This window comes from Gekko japonicus, unplaced genomic scaffold (genome assembly GCF_001447785.1).
Source record: "Gekko japonicus isolate JY-2015 unplaced genomic scaffold, Gekko_japonicus_V1.1 scaffold299, whole genome shotgun sequence".
In the NCBI taxonomy this organism is placed as follows: Eukaryota; Metazoa; Chordata; class Lepidosauria; order Squamata; family Gekkonidae; genus Gekko; species Gekko japonicus.
In genome coordinates, this window is record NW_015170896.1 from 236,025 (window position 1) to 254,055 (window position 18,031).

The 18,031-nt window shown below is 50.6% G+C and overlaps 1 protein-coding gene across 1 annotated transcript in view; it reads right to left on the bottom strand.

Moving 5' to 3' along the window:
- TBC1D17 (TBC1 domain family member 17) overlaps nt 1–17,469 on the bottom strand; it is a 23,020-nt gene extending 5,551 nt beyond the window's left edge. Inside the window, exons 1-13 of the mRNA XM_015418520.1 lie at nt 17,429–17,469; nt 16,898–16,996; nt 16,352–16,426; nt 16,025–16,136; nt 15,627–15,843; nt 13,856–13,967; nt 12,289–12,453; nt 8,476–8,684; nt 8,220–8,314; nt 4,632–4,748; nt 3,517–3,617; nt 2,140–2,239; nt 713–810 (exon numbers count right to left, since the gene is read on the bottom strand). Coding sequence (XP_015274006.1) covers nt 713–810; nt 2,140–2,239; nt 3,517–3,617; nt 4,632–4,748; nt 8,220–8,314; nt 8,476–8,684; nt 12,289–12,453; nt 13,856–13,967; nt 15,627–15,843; nt 16,025–16,136; nt 16,352–16,426; nt 16,898–16,996; nt 17,429–17,449 — 1,521 coding nt within the window. The 5' untranslated portion in view covers nt 17,450–17,469. The remainder of the gene's footprint in view (nt 1–712; nt 811–2,139; nt 2,240–3,516; nt 3,618–4,631; nt 4,749–8,219; nt 8,315–8,475; nt 8,685–12,288; nt 12,454–13,855; nt 13,968–15,626; nt 15,844–16,024; nt 16,137–16,351; nt 16,427–16,897; nt 16,997–17,428) is intronic.
- Nucleotides 17,470–18,031: the final 562 nt, after the last annotated feature.

The window sequence follows — 18,031 nt, forward strand, 5'->3', positions numbered from 1 at the left end:
AACGGAAATATATTTCACTGCACAGAGTGCTTAAACTGTGGGGTTCACTGCTAGAGGATACGGCGATGGCCACAAGCAGAGACAGCTTCAAGAGGGGATTAGACAGCTTCGTGGAGGACAGAGGTACTCGGCACGGTGACTTTCAGAGGCAATCAACGTCTGAATCCCAGAGCCTGGAGGGAACATCAGGGGAAGGCCTCCGTCTCTGTGCCCTGTTGTCGGCCCTCCAGAGGAACTGGCTGGCCACTGTGTGAGACGGGATGCTGGACTGGAGGGACCACTGGCCTGAGTCCAGCAGGGCTCTTCTGATGTTCTTATGGTGCAGCCTGCTGCTCCTAGGAGAATACTGTAAAGGCTGCTAAAATAAAGAGAGGAGTCTAGTAGCCCCTTCAAGCCTAGCATGAGCTTCTGTGAGTCCCAGCTCAATTCATCAAATACATGAAGCTGCTCTATGCCGTCCTCGGGAGAAGTCAGTGAAAGCCACGTGCATGGAATGCCGGACCGCCCTGCTCTGCCAAGAAGAGGCTGAGAGAGAGAACCGGATTTCTGATCCCAGAAAAACAGCTGCTGGCTTTGGGTCACCCGCAACTCTGTGCGCTGTCAACGTCTGCCTGGCGCCAACACTGCAAGCCCTTTGCTTCCCCCGCCGCCGCCACCACCAGGAACTCAAAGACAGTCAAGAAACCCTCTCGGAAGCCAAACACCACCTCACCTCCCACAGCTGCAGAATTTCAGAGAAGGCAAATTCTCTCTTGAACCAGATCAGGATCCACCGGAAGCAGAAGCACAAAGTGCCGGACTCCTTGGAGTCTGAAGAGAAGCAATGGGACAAGTCAGGGATCAGTCAGGGGTGGCTGTGCCCAGCCCCGGTCCCTTCCTAAGCTTAAAAAGACGCACAGACTCAAGGAGGGGGGGCTAAAGGGAAATAAAAGCCAGGAAAAGAGCCCCTGGATATTTAGGGATTCAAAATGGTGAAAGATCTCCTAAAATATGTCTGAATAGATGATCTGGGTCTCCTCCACTTTCTTTTTCTCTCTGGGAATGATGAGTCTGCTTACTGGGATGAGGTGGAATGGCTTTGTGTGTGGTGTAGGGATAATAATCTGATCCTCAACACCACCAAGACCAAGGAATTGGTAGTGGACTATAGGCGGAATAAAACGGACATCCAGCCACTGGTTATTGGTGGAGAACGAGTGGAGAGGGTGGCTACTTTTAAGTTTTTGGGAGTGACTGTCGAGCAAAATTTGACCTGGAGCGCTAACACCATTGCTCTGGTGAAGAAGGCCCAGCAGAGGCTCTTTTTTCTCAGACTTTTAAAGAAAAATAACTTGAGTGAGAAAACATTGATGTCCTTCTATCGCTGCTCAATAGAGAGCATTTTAACATATTGTGTTTGTGCCTGGTTTGCCAGTTGTATGGCTGCGGAGAAGAAAGCACTCTCAGGGGTGGCTGTGCCCAGCCCCGGTCCCTTCCTAAGCTTAAAAAGACGCACAGACTCAAGGAGGGGGGGCTAAAGGGAAATAAAAGCCAGGAAAAGAGCCCCTGGATATTTAGGGATTCAAAAGGTTTCCACCTCATGGTGAAAGATCTCCTAAAATATGTCTGAATAGATGATCTGGGTCGCCTCCACTTTCTTTTTGGCTGTTGAGTTGCAGCCAGCTTACGGAGCCCCCTGTATGCTTTTCAAGGCAGGAGATGTCCAGGGGTGGCTTTTGCCCTCACCTGCCTCTGTGCTGCGGACCCTGGGCTTCCTCAGTGGTCTCCCCTCCAAATACTAACCAGGGCCAACCCTGCTTAGCTTCACCATATCTGACGAGACTGGGCCAACCTGTATCGCATCTGCTTGGAGGGAGCTCTACTCCACAGAAGCTCATAGGACAATGAATGTGTGAAATCCTTAAGAGGGCCCAAGGCCCTCTTGACTGTTGTAAACACGGGGTGACCGGCCACTGCCTGCCTCTGCGTGGCAACCCCAAACCTCCCTCGGTGGGCTCCCTTCCAGATACTAGCCAGCGCTGACCCTGCTTCGCTTCCGAGGTCTGACAAGATCAGGCCTGCCTGGGCTGTCCGGGTCACAGCCCCAGAGCCGATACTAAACGTTGTGGCCCCGTGTTTGGCGACCCTACTGGGACATACCGAGGAAGTCACAGAGCGGCGGATCGAGCACCCGGAGGAGCAGGGTGAGTTGGGCCAGCTGGCGCTTCATGGACTCCTGGCTTTCCTCAAAGTTGCGGTGCTGAAGAGGGAAAAGCGAGAGCGAACAAGCTGATGGGGAGACAACTTTTTTTAAATTATTGCTTTGAACAGCTTTCGCAACAAAACTAACACAACAGTGTATTTAACTGGCATAATTACAACACAAAGCCTCATGAGGTTTGCATATACGATGCAAAAAGTAGGTGATAAATCTGAGTTCGCAACATTTTCCCAACAATCGTATCGAGCAAACGATCAAACAAGTTCAATAGGACTTATTTTCATACTCAAGATGCTCCCCCCTCTAAGCATTTGAAGGCCTCCAGCCTCCCGGTTTGTGATCTATTGCTGTTTTAGGTAGTATTCCTTTTTCGGAGGTCATGAAGTTTGCATATACGATGCAAAAAGTAGATGACAAATCTGAGTTCGCAACATGTTTCCCAACAATCGTATCGAGCAAACGATCAAACAAGTTCAATAGGACTTCTTTTCATACTCAAGATGCTCACCCCCTCTAAGCATTTGAAGGCCTCCAGCCTCAGGAGGATCCCGCCCCCACCCCCCGCACAGAATGAGACGGACCTAGCTGGAATGGGGAGACGTCTTGAAAGGGGGGGAGGGGGAATCAAACATATGTGCTGTGAACAAAAACTGTCTGACCAGTATACTTTTCAAACCAATGCAAAAATCTCAGCTTGCACAGTGTACCATTCTGTAGGGATTACTGCAGTAAGCTATCCTGCAAACTCAGGTTTCACGGAGGTCATGAAGTTTGCATATACGATGCAAAAAGTAGATGACAAATCTGAGTTCGCAACATGTTTCCCAACAATCGTATCGAGCAAACGATCAAACAAGTTCAATAGGACTTCTTTTCATACTCAAGATGCTCACCCCCTCTAAGCATTTGAAGGCCTCCAGCCTCAGGAGGATCCCGCCCCCACCCCCCGCACAGAATGAGACGGACCTAGCTGGAATGGGGAGACGTCTTGAAAGGGGGGGAGGGGGAATCAAACATATGTGCTGTGAACAAAAACTGTCTGACCGGTATACTTTTCAAACCGATGCAAAAATCTCAGCTTGAACAGTGTACCATTCTGTAGGGATTACTGCAGTAAGCTATCCTGCAAACTCAGGTTTCCAAGTATTAACCTAAAACACATTCAGGATGGAGAGACGTCTTGAATGCATGCCCGACTCACTTCCCTATAAGCCCTCAGCCACTGGGACCAAGGCACACCTACTGCAAGCGCTCGCTGGCCACTCATCCCTGGAGCTCTATATACAGGGAGGAAGTCCACGGTTGCCCCAACTCACCACTAACGCCATAAACCCACAGAAGCACCAGAAGGCATCCACTTCATTCTGGGTGATGTAAAGGATTGGGGAGAGGAGATCGCTCATGCCTTGAACGTATCCTAGGCAAGGTAAAACACACGTGCCGTACAATAAAATGTGCATACATCAAATGACAATTGAAAACAGGGCAGGAAAGGAAGGATTTACTGAGAAAATGCCAGACAAAACCACCAACACCACCACTGTTTGGATTTATACCCCGCCCGTCACTCTGAGTCTCAGAGCAACACAATCTCCTTCCCTTCCTCTCCCAGGTCCCCCAAAGGATCCAAGGTGCTGAGTCAATGGTTGGTCTAGGACAGTGGTGGCGAACCTATGGCACAGGTGCCAGAGGTGGCACTCAGAGCCCTCTCTGTGGGCACACGTGCCATCGCCCCAGCCAGGCCCAGACCATCATTAAAGTGTCGAATTCTCTGCCAAATGGTGCATCCATCAAATGACAATTGAAAACAGGGAAGGAAAGGAGGGATTTATTGAGAAAATGCCAGACAAAACCATCACCACCATTTGGATTTATACCCCGCCCGTCACTCTGAGTCTTAGAGCAACACAATCTCCTTCCCTTCCTCTCCCAGGTCCCCCAAAGGATCCAAGATGCTGAGTCAATGGTTGGTCTAGGAGGACACTGGCTCTGGCTTCTTCTCAGGTTGAAAGAAACAGGGACAGGAGAGGGACAGAGAACAAGGGTGAAGGAACCCCTCCCCCTGCTTTCTTAGTTGGAGACCTGTGGGAGGGCCACACAGCGCCCTCTGCTGGCGGGGATCTGCCAGACCCAGGCAGGTCTACTACACGTTTCACCATTTCCTTGCATACCCGCCCCCCCTTTCAGTCACCACTAAAACAAGAGAAGGCAGGGAACTGGGAGAGATTTTCAACCCTGTTTTGATCCCTGTTCAGACTGCCACGAGGGACTTGGGGCTCATCAGTTCAAAGGCTGCATTTCTCCTCTGCCCCTCACTAGCCACAACCCTTACCCCCGGGACAGTGAGAGGGTCCTGCTAGGCCAAACCGCCCAAGGGCCTCTGAAAGTTGGGGCTGGTCCTCTTCCCCCCGCCCACCAACCAGATCCTTACCAAGGTCAAAATTGTACATGCAGTAGGTCATCAGCACGTCATTAAGGAGCACGAGGCCCGGGTTCTCACTGCCTTCGTAGAACTTGTTGTTCCGATCCGTGCGGCTCACGTCCCTTTCTGCAAAGAGAGGCAGACTTACGGAGTGAGGCGGGCTGGATTATTTACTGCCTGTCAAAGGCAGAGTTTGAAATATGACGTGAACGTGTTCCAACGGTCTGTAATGCTTCAGCGGGACAAGCGACAGCCCGTGAGTGAGTGAGAGACATGGCACAGAGGCACCACCCCAGGAATGGCTCCCAGGTAAAGCACCTGCTTGGCATGGAGAAGAACCCACGTCCATTTCCTGGCATGTCCACTTAAAGGATTTCCGGGAGCAGGTGTCAATACAGCCAGGACCCTGGGTGCTTCTGCTGGAGAAGACTTTTACTTGGACAGATGAGACCAAGTAGGTAAACAGGGGCAATCCAATCGGTAAAGGAGAGACTTCCAAAAAATCTGTGATGAAATCCTTCCTGAAAACTCCTGAATAAGGGCCAAACAAGACGCTACATGGAAGATCTGCGAGAAGGGCATCTGCCCATTTTCTTAAAACTTCATTCACAGCTCTGCTGGGCTCTTCTAAAGATCAAGGAAGGGTTGCTTGGGGCGTGTGCATTCAATCCTTGCCTTCTGGGCCAATTCCCCTAATGAAATCACCTATGTATTTATTATCTAGTTCTTTATGATATTTATACCCTGCCCTCCCAGTCATGGCTGGCTCAGGGCAGCTTACAACATCAAAACTACAATGCACAAAATCACAGTGCTAAAACCAGAACAACAACAACAGTAAAAGGTGCTAATGAGTATAATCCAATTTCCAATAACCAGTCTCCCCCCCCCCTTCTCCCAGCTTTGGAAAGGTAACTGCAGCTTAGGAGGACTGAGAAATGCTTTCCCCCCCACACCTGTCTTGTCCACGATCTTCAAAGCAGCCATGCTGGGTGTGCGAGTGGCCTAATTAGATTTTATAAAAAAACATGGATCTCTCACATCACATTTAGTGTGACTCTAGACTTGGCCGCCACAGGATAAAGGGACCGGCCCTCTCATGGACTGACAAGTACTTGAAGGACCGGGAAGCAGAAGGTAGAAATAGACAAGAGTTTCCACAGCAGAGAGAAGCATAGAGTGGGATCTGGATTAGTTCTGGTGCTCTCATTTAGAAGAAGAGGAGATTGGATTCATACCCTGCCCTTCGCTACCCGATGGAGTCTCAGTGGCTTACAATCTCATTCCCTTCCTTTCCCCTCCCCACAACAGACACCCTGTGAGGTAGGTGGGGGCTGAGAGAGCTCTTCAAAAAAGAGCTGCCCTTGAGAGAACAGCTCTGAAAGAACTTGGGACTGACCCAAGGCCACACCAGCAGCTGCATGTGGAGGAGTGGGGAATCAAACCCCGGTTCTCCCAGAGAAGAGTCCGCGTCCCTAAACACGACACCAGACCCTCAGATATTTAGATATTTATACCCTTCCTTCTTCCCAGTGGAGACACAAAAAGGCTTGCAACCCTGTTCTCCCTTCCTCTCACTTAGCCTGACAACAAGCCTGGGGGGGGGGGTCAGGCCGAGAGCAACTGGCCCAAGGTCACCCTGCAAGCTTCCACGGCAGAGTGTTTCCCAGAGCTTCACCCGATCCTACACCACAGCAGCTCTGTTCAACTTCTCAGACATTATGTGGAACCTACAATGTAGGTGACAGCAGATTATCCACGTTGGTGAAAAGGGAAGAGCGCAAGAAGACTCATCCCAGACTGGGGGAGATGGCCAGCAGCACGGCCGAGGAGACTCAGTGCCATTCACAGCAAAGTCAGGCATACGGGGATTTTAATTTTTTTATTTTTTAAAGAAACCTACTACAACTATACAGAGAGGGAATCTGACTTGGCCCTGATTAAGAAGGAAAGAGGATCTTAGGCTCAGACTATGTCACTTGATGAAAAACATCATTTCAAGCACACAGTGGGCCACCCATATGCCCTCTTCTTCTTCGCCTGCCATCTCCTGGCCTGCGATGGGGCCACTCCTACACAGTGTAAAAAAAAGGGGACATTCCCATTAACATTAGTTTGAAGTCTACATTGAGTGAAATAAGGCAGTTAACAAGGAAGCCCAGGCTATACTTAAAGTTATGGTGTTAGCTGCGGTGGCTCAAGTGGTTAAAACGCTGAACTGCAGGCTGTGGAAGGTCAGGAATTCAGCAGTTTGAGACCCGAGTGTGCCGCATGATGGAGTGAGCTCCTGTCTCTAGTTCCAGCTCCTGCCAACCTAGCAGTTCGAAAGCAAGACATTGCAAGTAGATAAATAGGGACCACTTCAGTGGGAAAGTAACAGCGTTCCGTGCGCCTTGGTGTTCAGTCATGCCGGCCACATGACCACGGAAACGTCTTCAGACAGCGCTGGCTCTTCGGCTTTGAAACAGAGATGAGCACCGCAACCCTAGAGTTGGATTCGACTGGCTTTCGAGCAAGGGAACCTTTACCTTTACCTTATGGTGTTAGCAGCCAAGGCAGTGATAGCTCTGGGCTGGAAAGATAAGAGCAAATGGACAGCAGATACCTGGCACACTTATCTGTTTGATTTTGTGCAGTCTGACATCATCGAGAAATTACGCCCGAGGACCACATGGGAGGATAAAGCCGGAGAAATCAAAAATAGATGGAGGACCTATCTAACGTGAATAATATTGGAAGGAAGACAGGACATTCGGTGGAAGATTCAGACTTTGTGCCCGTGGCTGGGAATAAAGGACCGATAACTAAGGGGCAGAGGGAGGGAGCGGGGAATTTAACGAGTTATGTAAAGTAAGGAGACAAAAGATATCATGTAACATATGGATGAGCACCGCAACCCTAGAGTCGGATTCGACTGGCTTTCGAGCAAGGGAACCATTACCTTTACCTTTTTAACATATGGAAAACCCAAAAAAAAGGAGAAGAAAAAAGGGACATTCCATGACAGGGGCTTTAGCAAAGGACTGAAAGTCAGTCAGCCACTTTCGTATCAGTCTCTACTCTTGTCCCCTCTGTTCCGTTCACCACTCTCCAAAAGACACTCTTGTCGCCCAGCACTAGGACTCAGCAGCAGATACAGAAGATACAGGACCAATGAACAAAGCTGCATCTTCATACAACCAGCTTAGGGAGCCCCCCTCCCAATAAAATGCCTCACGAGAGAGTGAGGCCTGTCCTTCAGGAATCTGTGGCTATTAGCCATCGAACCTCCATGTTCAGAATGTGCTTCTGAATATCGGTTGCTGGCAGGGGGTGGGAGAAACAGTCATGAAAGTCTATTGTTTCAATGCTGCGTTTTCCCAAGAAACGTATGGCCGGCCACCGTATGAAGGAATGCTGGCCCTTTCTGTACAAATGGATTCTTATCATCACTGGACACTTTTACAATCACCAAACGTTTAGTGCTATGTGGACAAGCCTCTGCGGACAAAAGGGGACCAAAAGCAAACAAACCAGAGACACAGAAATGCATTCTGGGACAAGGAGGGCAATGCAGGCAGTGACTAATCAGGCATGGAAGGTGGAGCTCAGACTGACCAATCAGGCTGCGGTAGCCACGCAGCAAGGAGTTCCGTCGTTCCTGTTCCTCGCTGACCGACTTCCACTGTAGCTTCATGCGGAAATACTCATCCCTGACAAAAGCAGGGGAGGGAGCGTGTTAGGAATCTCCGTCTGCGGGCTGACCGTGCCCTCCCAAATCCACGTCCCCCCAGGCCTCCGTAACTCCACCCCAGCCTTACGTTTTTAGGAAGGGGAAAGAAGCACTCCTGGCTTCACATGTCGCCACCCGTACGCCCTCTTCTCCTTCGCCTGCTGTTTCCTGGCCTGCAATGGGCCTCTCCTGCTTCCCCGGACGCCAGTCAAGCTCACCCCAGCAAAGATCCTCCTGCGCAGCCCACTGGGGTCCACCACACGCCCACAGGGATCCAGGTGCTGCTCCCACTCCTGTTCCGTGACCGGGGCTTCCCGCTGGACGGAGGGCCGCTCTGCCAGTCGTGCCTGCTGCCGCCACCAAACAGAAAGAGTGGTAAGGAAGGAGGCGAGCTAAACGGGAGTCTCGGGACGCTCTAAAGACTAACACGGTTTGATTCCAGCGTAAGCATTCGTGGACTAGAGCCTGCTTCTTCGGAGGCAGTGAGGGAACCCGCGCTTGGCTGTTGTTAGCTTCTTTTGAGACGGGCAGGGGTCGTTTCCTGCGGGAGCGTACAGGAGCGGAGCTCCGGCAGTAAGGAGCCCAGGGGGTGGGTACATGCAACAAGCCCCACCCTCTGCTCCCAGCAGCCCTCAGTCGAGCTACGAAGAGCAAGAAGCAGCCAGGTAAGTTGCAGAGCACCCCCCCCCCGGCCTGCCTTCAGGTACAACCTCTCCATTCTCTGTGAGGGCAGATCTGCGCGTTCCCCCCCTCCATAGCTAGCAATCCAAAACAGTCCAGTGGCATCTTTAAGACCAAGTTTTATTCAGGTACAAGCTCTCCCTCCTCTGCCAGGGCAGATCTGTGCATTCCCCCCCTCCCCCAATAGCTAGCAATCCAAAAAAGTCCAGTGGAGCCTGAGCGGTGGGTATTGCCTTCTGACACACTTCCGGTGAAAGTGGGTGTGGCATATGCAAACGCGTTATGCTAATGAGTTATGCTAATGAGCTCCTGCACCTCTTTTTTCTACGAACTGACCTCTGAAAACGGGTGTTTGTCTGTCTGGCGCAGCAGAGAAGAGCAAGAGTCCAGCAGCAGCTTAAAGACGAACTAACAGAATTTGTGGCTGGGGATGAGCTTTCCCAAGTCACTGGCTCACTTCTTCGGCGACTCACGAAAGCTCATCCCCCAAAAAAGGAGTGCGTTCCTCTGTGGCGCTGCTGAACTCTTGCTGTTTTCGATTCGCTTATTTGGTTACTCTTTTGCAAGAGTCTCATTTGTTTTTGCTGCAATGGACGAACACGGTTGCCCCTCTGGAATTCTCATTTTCCCCCAGGAGAGTGTTCTTGTAATGGAATCAGATCTGTAACGGGGCAGAAGGGGGCCTCCATAGTGGAGTGGGGATTGCATCACGTCATACCTTTGTCATCTCCCACTCTGCACTGTGTGTGGCCTGACAGGGCAATTCTAGATTTGGGGGGGGGGGCTAGGCAGACAGCTCCTGGAGGCCCCCCTCCGTCCTCTCCTGCCCTTTCCTCCCCACCCCCCGTGTGCCCGCGACCTGCCTACGCATCCTTCCTCTGCCCTGCTGCTGCCATGCTCGCATCTCCCGGCAGCCCTTTCTCTGAGGGCACTGGGCTGTGCGTGCAGGTGGGAACCTGGGTGTGGGCCGGGCAGAGGCTTGGGGGGGCCACAGCACGAGCTCGCCACAAGCCCCCGGCCCCCCCCACCCAAGGGTCTGCTGAGGCTGGCCCTGCCTGGGCAGTTTGCCATTCACGTTGTCACTCCATTCTGTATTCCCAGTCCCGCGACATTGTTCACTGGATAGCCTAAACCAGTGATGGCGAACCTTTTAGAGACCGAGTGCCCAAACTGCGACCCAAAACCCACTTATTTATCGCAAAGTGCCAACACGGCAATTTAACCTGAATACTGAGGTTTTACTTTAGAGAAAACCACTCATACATCTTAAGATGATCCAAACAAAGTAAGGAAAGCAATCCCAAATGCTTTCGTTTACTTAAAATCATTCGGCAGAGAATTCGACACTTTAATGATGGTCTGGGCCTGGCTGGGGCGATGGCCCGCGTGCCCACAGAGAGGGCTCTGAGTGCCACCTCTGGCACCCCTGCCATAGGTTCGCCACCACTGGCCTAAACTGTATGATTACACTGTGGCTCACACTTGAAATTCAATTCTGAAACTCCTCGTCCCATTGCAGCGTCAACTGGACATGCTGTGCTGTGGGGTTACATTTTCTCTCTCTTTCTGTCCTCTATAATCTGCCTCGAGTCTCAGTGAGGGGGGGAAATAAATAGAATACAGAAGGAGCTGGGGGGGGGGCAGGACAGAGCAGAAGACGAGCTCCCTGCCCTAGAAAGGACAAGAGAGGCCAACAGACCTCCCAAAGGAAAAGCTCGGCTCTCAGGAAACGCTTTCCCCCATTGGAGCCTGCCCACAGGTTGCAGAGGATCAGGGCTGTTTTTGTAGCAGGAGCTCCTTTGCATATGAGGCCACACACCCCTAATGTAGCCAATCCTCCAAGAGCTTACAGAGCTCTTCTTACAGGAGCTACTGTAAGCTCTTGGAGCTCTATGCTTTACGTGAGTCCTGGCATGTAGGCAAAGCCAGGCGCCATCAGGTCTAGGTTTCCCTACTAGAAGTGTGAAGACTATGTAGTTATATGGCAGGCTATTGAGCCTCTCTGACCAAATGGTCAGCCATCTGGCTTGTAACAGGAAACAAGGTATCAGAAAGACATTTCAGGGAAGACATGAAGCCTATAGAAAGCAATATTTCTATACAGTCGCTCAATATGCAAATGAGTACCTGCTACAAAAAGAGCCCTGCGAGGATCCAGGACACTTATTAAGGCAGCTGCTCGGTGTGGAGGAGGTGTTCGTCCTGCTGGTCTAGAGAACTCCCCACCCGAGCAGAAAGTGGGACCGACTCTTCCCTGCCTCTGCATGTGGGGTGAGAAGTCAGGTAACGGCAAACCAACCAGCTTTGGGGGAGGCTTCTCCGCCATGACTGACCTGCTAAACGTCTGCAGGACACCAAGGTTATCACAAGGCCATTTTAAAAGCCACTGGGAGAGGCTGATTATTTTCCTGGCGTCCTCGTTTTGGGGGATCGCTTCTTCGGTCACATGCATCTTGGAAGACGCTGACGGAGCAGGCCCTTGCATTCTGATCCCTGGAGGAAGGAGATTGGCGGATGCTCTGACATGTCTGCTCCTTGACCCGACTGGGCAAGATTAACTGCGGCATCTGCCAAGACACTTTAGTGCCACAGCTGCCTTGGGGTGAGGAGGACAGTATCTGGGACCCACGCTCCCTCTAAGCTGCGGAGTCTCGTGAGCAGAAATTCTACTTTGTGAGCTACTGGCATTAAAGTGGTGAGCGAGCGATTTGGCTCCTGCATAAATTAGTCTGCTCTGGAGCGGTGTTCCCTCTAAGTGTGAGCTAGCTCACCGTTTTTTAGTTGCCGGTTCACACATTTTTGTCTTAGCTCAGGAAGGGACGGCTCCAGAGCAAACTGATTCATGCAGGAGCCAAATCGCTCGCTCACAGCTTTAATGCCGGTAGCTCCCAAAGTAGCATTTTTGCTCACAAGACTCCACAGCTTAGGGGGAGCATTGCTCTGGAGTCCTCCTTCCGGAGCCAAAACAAAAATGTGTGAGCTGGAGGCTAAAAAAACAGTGAGCTAGCTCACACTAACTCCGCTTAGAGGGAACACTGCCTGTGACACACGGGCCCAGCTGGGCCCACCTCCTTCTGCCAAAGGGCTCAAGGCATCCGCTGTCTTCCGGTCCCACCGGCACGGCTGCTTCCAGTTCAGTCACAGCCAGCGGGGAAGAGGGAGTGGCTGGGGAGGAGAGAGGGTGGCCAGAAGCTCTGCTCCTTCCCAGGGGCACAGGAATGGCCGCCGCTTTGCCCAGCCCCCCTCACCGGAGCCGCCGGTTCCGACACTCACACAGGTGATCAACTCAAAGCCCGTCTCGTCCTCGACGTTGCCAGCGCCAGGGTCGCTCTGGGGATGCTGGGGGGTCCCGTCCTCGTGGTGCAGAGCCCCGCGGAAGAAATTGGTGACTTTGGAGAAGCCCCCAAAGGTGGCGGCATAAGGATCCTGCAAGAATCGCTGTGGGAGGAGAATAAAACGGGAGTCAAGGCGTGTTGGGGGCCATGCTCTGCACTGGATGATGATGACATGTTTGGGTGGGGAATAGTATATAAAACTCCATCGTTCTGCCAGGCGAGCCAGAAATGTCACCCTCGATATACACTACAACCCTATCTTTACAGTTTGCTCAGCATTTACTACTAAATCTCCTCTCCTCTAATCTAACTCTTCCCAAAGAGAACCCAGAAGTCCAGGGTTCCTCTGCTCTAGCCAATGGCAGCCTGGTTCATAGCTTCGTCTCTTCCCGCCGATCACCCCCTTCCCATCCCATCGGGACCGTTGGCACAGTGGAGGGGTTAGACTAAGATCTCAGAGACCCACGTTCAAATCTCTGCTCTGCCATGGAATCTCAACAGGTGACTTCGAGCTAGTCACACTTAGAGATGTGAAGGCCCGGAAAAAAAACGGAAAAATTCGGGGGGAAAACCGGTTTTTTTCTGTTTTTTTCCCTGAAGACTTTTTGGTTTTTTCTGAAAAATTGGAAAAATTGAAAAAAGAAAAGAAAAAAAATTGATTATGGAACGTTTTATTTTAACATTATGAATAAAATATTTTAAGACAAGGTGTTCAAATATTTTCCAAATCATTTCTTATATATATATATGGTACCAGATTGATCTAATTTCTGTGCACTGAGGACAAGCAAGTCCTAGGTTACAAACTGAACTCGCCAATGCAAGAACAAGATGCAGTTCTTCCTTTAGGAGGTGCGATTGTCAGAAGAAGAAGAAAAAGTTTCAGTTTTGTTTTTGCATGTGGGTGGGTATTCCGTTTGTAATAATTGTTTGGATACACTATATTTTAATATGCTAGTTGTGGTAATTTCATGCCAAGTAAAAATGCCCATAGTCATATTTTATGTTCCTAAAGTAACAGAATGGCTTTCAATCTAGAAAAGACAAAAGAAATGCTAATCGGCATTTTTTCAATTTTTCCAAAAATTTCCGTTTCCCCCCGAAAAAAAACGGGGGGGAAACGTTTTTTTTTCCGAGCTTCAAAATTTCCGGAAATTTTACATCTCTAGTCACACTACACTCAGACTAGCCTACCACACAGGGTTGTTACTGTGAGTATAAAAGCAGAGGATGGGGCAATTATTAACTGACATAGTGACCCTTCTTAGATTTCCAAGGCAAGAGATGTTCAGAGGTGGTCTGCCATCGCTTGCCTCTACATAGTGGCCCTGGACCTCCTTGGTGGTCTCCCATCCAAATATGACCCAGGGCCAACCCTGCTTAGCTTCCAAACTCTGGCTATTCAGGCTGCTACCACAGGCTACTGACTCACAGCTCCAATCCACATTCTAATTCCCCAAATACTTCTTTTGATGAGCCGTGTGGAGACTGGAGAAGAATCTCACCGAAACGAGGTTAGAAGAACTGTCGTCGAAGAGCTGCAGTTCATCGAAAGAGTGGGTGAGGGCATAGGAATCGTGCGTATAAACCAGATAGAGCCGGGAATCTTTAGGGGAGCTTTGAGGAGAGGAGAGAAACAGGGAGTGAGCTCATCTTCCCCTTTAATGCACTTCGAACCAGGCTACATGTTCAGTCCAGTGACATGGTAGCATCTTTGCGTGGACTGTACCACTTCAGACAGCTGGGGGGGGGGGGACACACACATATTTTTGAGTAGGCCTCCTTATCTGTAGAAAGCTAGGACAGCAGAACAAAGGGTTCTTGCACAGCACTGGAATCCAAGTCTTATGAGGAAAGGCTGAAAGAGGTGCGTATGTTTAGCCTGGGAAAGAGAAGGCTTAGAGGGGACATGATGGCAGTCTGCAAATATTTGAAGGGCTGTCATGTAGAAGATGGAGCGGATCTATTCTCTCTTGCTCTGGATTGCAAGACTAGATCTAACGGGTGGAAATTACAAGGGAGTCGATACCGGCTAAATATCAGGAGAAGCTTCCTAACGGTAAGAGTGGTTGAGCAGTGGGACAGACTGCCTCGGGAGGTGGTGGATGCTCCTTCGCTGGATGTTTTCAAGCAGAGGCTGGACTCTTTCGGGTATGTTGTAGGGCTATCTTTCGGCTGTGCTCCTGCAGAGTGCAGGGGGTTGGACTCGATGACCTGCAAGGTACCTTCCAACTCTAACATTCTATGATTCTATTTCTCAGCAATCTGTGTTTGTTAACAGACAAGGGATTACAGGTTTCTTAAAATGCACTTTCTCCCCCAGCAGTCTGAAGTGTGGTAAATCATTAGACCAACTATTGACACAGCATCCTGGATCATTTGGGGGACAGCTAGAGCCTTGCTCAACAGGCGGGCCTCAAAACTGACTTTTGGAAGCTGGTGTTAGGAAATGGTCTCTCATACTATTTGTCCCGAGGACGGGACTTCCACCCCCCCAGGGCCGGAGATGCCGGGCCCCACGCAGAGCCGAGACGAGGGATCGCGGCTCCCTTCCCACTTACCCAGGAGGCCGGAGGGGACGCGGACGGTGGCAGGAAAGGCGAGATGGGGGGAGGCGCCTGCCGCTTTGCCCCCGCTGACACATGGGGGCGGGGCGGGCAAGAGGGGCGGTGGCAGCGACACTCCGGGCCCCAGCGGGGAGGGAGGTAGGGCGGGCGAGGCAGGTAGTGACGCCTCCGCCCCTAGCCTTGACCATGCCCAGGGAGCAACGACGAGCCGGGAGCAGCGGCCGGAAGGAGAGGTGGCAGGAGAGGGGGCGGGGCCTGAGGAGGAGGAGGGAGCCAGGAAGAGCAGAGCCCACTGGGAACCGGGTGGGGGAGATATAAGGGAAGCAACGGAGGAGGCCAGGGATGACTCCTGGATGGACGGCTGCCCAGAGAGAATGAGAGCGTCATCCAGCAGGGACGGGAGGAGACGGAATGGTGATGTAACCACCCTCCCCCGTCCAGGTGTCTGAGGCCAGCATAGTCCGAGAGAAAAGGAAGGGGGCGAGACAACGTGGCCGCGCTTGGCGGAGTGGGGAGCTCGAACGACGAAGACAGTGAAGGGTCGTCGTCGAGCCCCTGTGACACTATTTTGCTGAGAATGCAGAGAAGTTCCTTTTTGTCGTTTTGCAGATTTCTGCAAAGCGGTGACTGCACCGACATGGCCATCCCCTGTTCCCACCCCTCCCTCCTAATCTACACCGATCAGGTACAGGACGCCAGTTTCACTCACGTGGCTAAGATGACATATTTGCAAAGGGCTTTGAGAAGGGCCTTGGTACCCCCACGGTGGAAGTGCAGGGCCTGAATGGAGACCCCATCTTTGGTGATGAAGATGAGGTACGACCAACCCAGACCTGGCTTGCTTTTACGGATGGATTTCAGCTCAGACAAGTGGAGCGTGAAAGCCCACTGGCCACGTGGAACAGGAGACTTTGGCCCAGAAGCCGCTTGGAGGGGAAGGAAAAAGTGGTGTTAGACAACCCTTTTCCTTCCTAGGATACTATCCCACAACCCCCTGCTGCCAGCTCTTTCTCCTTCCCCACTCCTACATTCTACATTGTCAGTTTACCAGCCACTCTCAGCCCTTGTCTCTTAGCTACCCCAAGGAGTAGTCTTCTTTCTAGTTACCATTTGTTTCCTCCTGGACCCGAGACGGAGTCCCCACAGTACTGATGACGGCCCAGTCCGGCTCATACCCTGGGTCAAAGATTTCTTCATCAGCTTGGCAGCCCACCGTGTCCTGATGGTCAGAGAACAAGATTAGGAGGAGGAAGGTGTTCCTTTCTTCATCTTATATGATTATTTCAATTTAACAAATAGATTACGACGGTGGTTAGAACGTGATACAATTTTAAGAATCCCTAGTCTAAAGGAATGTACAGACCTACTCAGTCTTTGAGATGGGAATGGATTTAGATGGTGAATGCAGATGAATGGCTGGGATGGGAACCTCACCTTCTTAGTGAACGTTATCTGAGCAGCGTCTGAAGTCTCCTCTACGGGCATCCATTGTAGCAACGTATCTGAGCCCTGAATAAAGGTAAGCTTGTCAGAGGCCCAGAACTCCAAAATATCCGGAGCAGCACACACAAGTTGCATTGAAACAATTCATATCAAACACAGATGAGCCTTAGTACGTTACACCTCTAGCAACAAAGAGAAACAAAAAGCGATAATCCGATAATTCTCCTTTTCCCCACCCCTTTGCAAGCCTCCCCCCAACACAATAATTGAAAATCCTATTCAGGTCCTCTCTGAGCTCTGAGATTTCACCAGCTTGTATTTCATTTTTGCAGCCTGACTTCCTAAACGATACAATCTAACAGCTTTTTAAAAAGTTCAAAGATGAAGTACTCAGCATGCTGAGTTCCATGCTAAAAACCCAAGTTCTACCATCATGCAAAATACACACAACTCTGACATTTACCCATTCTAGGGGCGTAACCCTAACCTCTACTAAAACACCTTCTCAGTCCCAACGGGTAGCCCATCTTAACCCACCTTTTCAATTATGCGGATAACCCCCGGGATGATAGAATCCTGATCGGGATGACGCTTTGCACTGGTGTGTAGATAGACACCATCCTTTTCAAACGCAACCTGAAGGCAGGGTGGAAGAAAACAAAAGGTCAGTACCAAAAGAGTCCTCACCCTGAGCCAAAGATGTGAAGGCAAACCCCAACGTTCATGCTCGAAACAATGCATTTGAAAGGACTTCCATCAGGTCTCCCAGCAATATTAAAACACTGGGAAAGGCAATAAAGGGAGGCTGTAGAAACTGACAGGGATATGTCAAGTACTGCTATTTCTCTCCCTAAATCCTTAGCACAGGGAAATCATATTTCCCCATCTATCTCTCCCCTCCCCTGCATTTACAGGAATGGTTCTTTCCTCCCTCTTCCTTTGCCTCTGGGAAAGAATTCCGTTCTCCCGCTTACTGCGGTGTGTGTGCAGCTTCCCTTCCTTTGCATCTTTGCACCCAAACAAAAAGGATAATCAACTGCATGCCAAAGGGGCCAAGGCGTGCCTTACCCTGCAGGCCCCTAACTCCATTCTTCCTGGCAGACACTTCCTGCAAAACAAAACGTCACTTCCTGTCGTTCCCACAGTGCTCCATATTTGCTCTTCCCTCTAATGAGCTGGCGCGTCCTTTGATGCCATCATTGTTTCTGGCACGAGCAAATGCCGCTCCGAACGCTTTTTTTTTTTTTGCTACTGGAAGGGGGAGAGAAGCTTCCTCCTCCATATTTAGAGAGGGCAACGTTTGTCGGTGGTTTTTTTTAAAAAATAAATATATCGTGATCTGATCACAAGGCGGAGTGCAAACTCGATTGTTTCATAGTAGCGATGAGATGCTCCTGCATTTAAAGCGCAAACTGAAATGACCACACGGAAAGTTATTTCAGAAACTTGGTATAAAGCCGAGTAGAATGAAATAATAAAGCTATGAAAGATAAGATAAAGAAATAAACTGAAGGGGGAAGGTTAGGCTTATGCCAGCTTTGGGGAAAATGTGGAGACGGACGGAACTTCCTGCATCCTCCCCTTTTACCAAAAATATTTAAGCAGAGCGTTAGAAAAGGACGGGTTTCATCATCGCGGATCAAACGCGAATTAACCCGTCGGCTCCCTTCC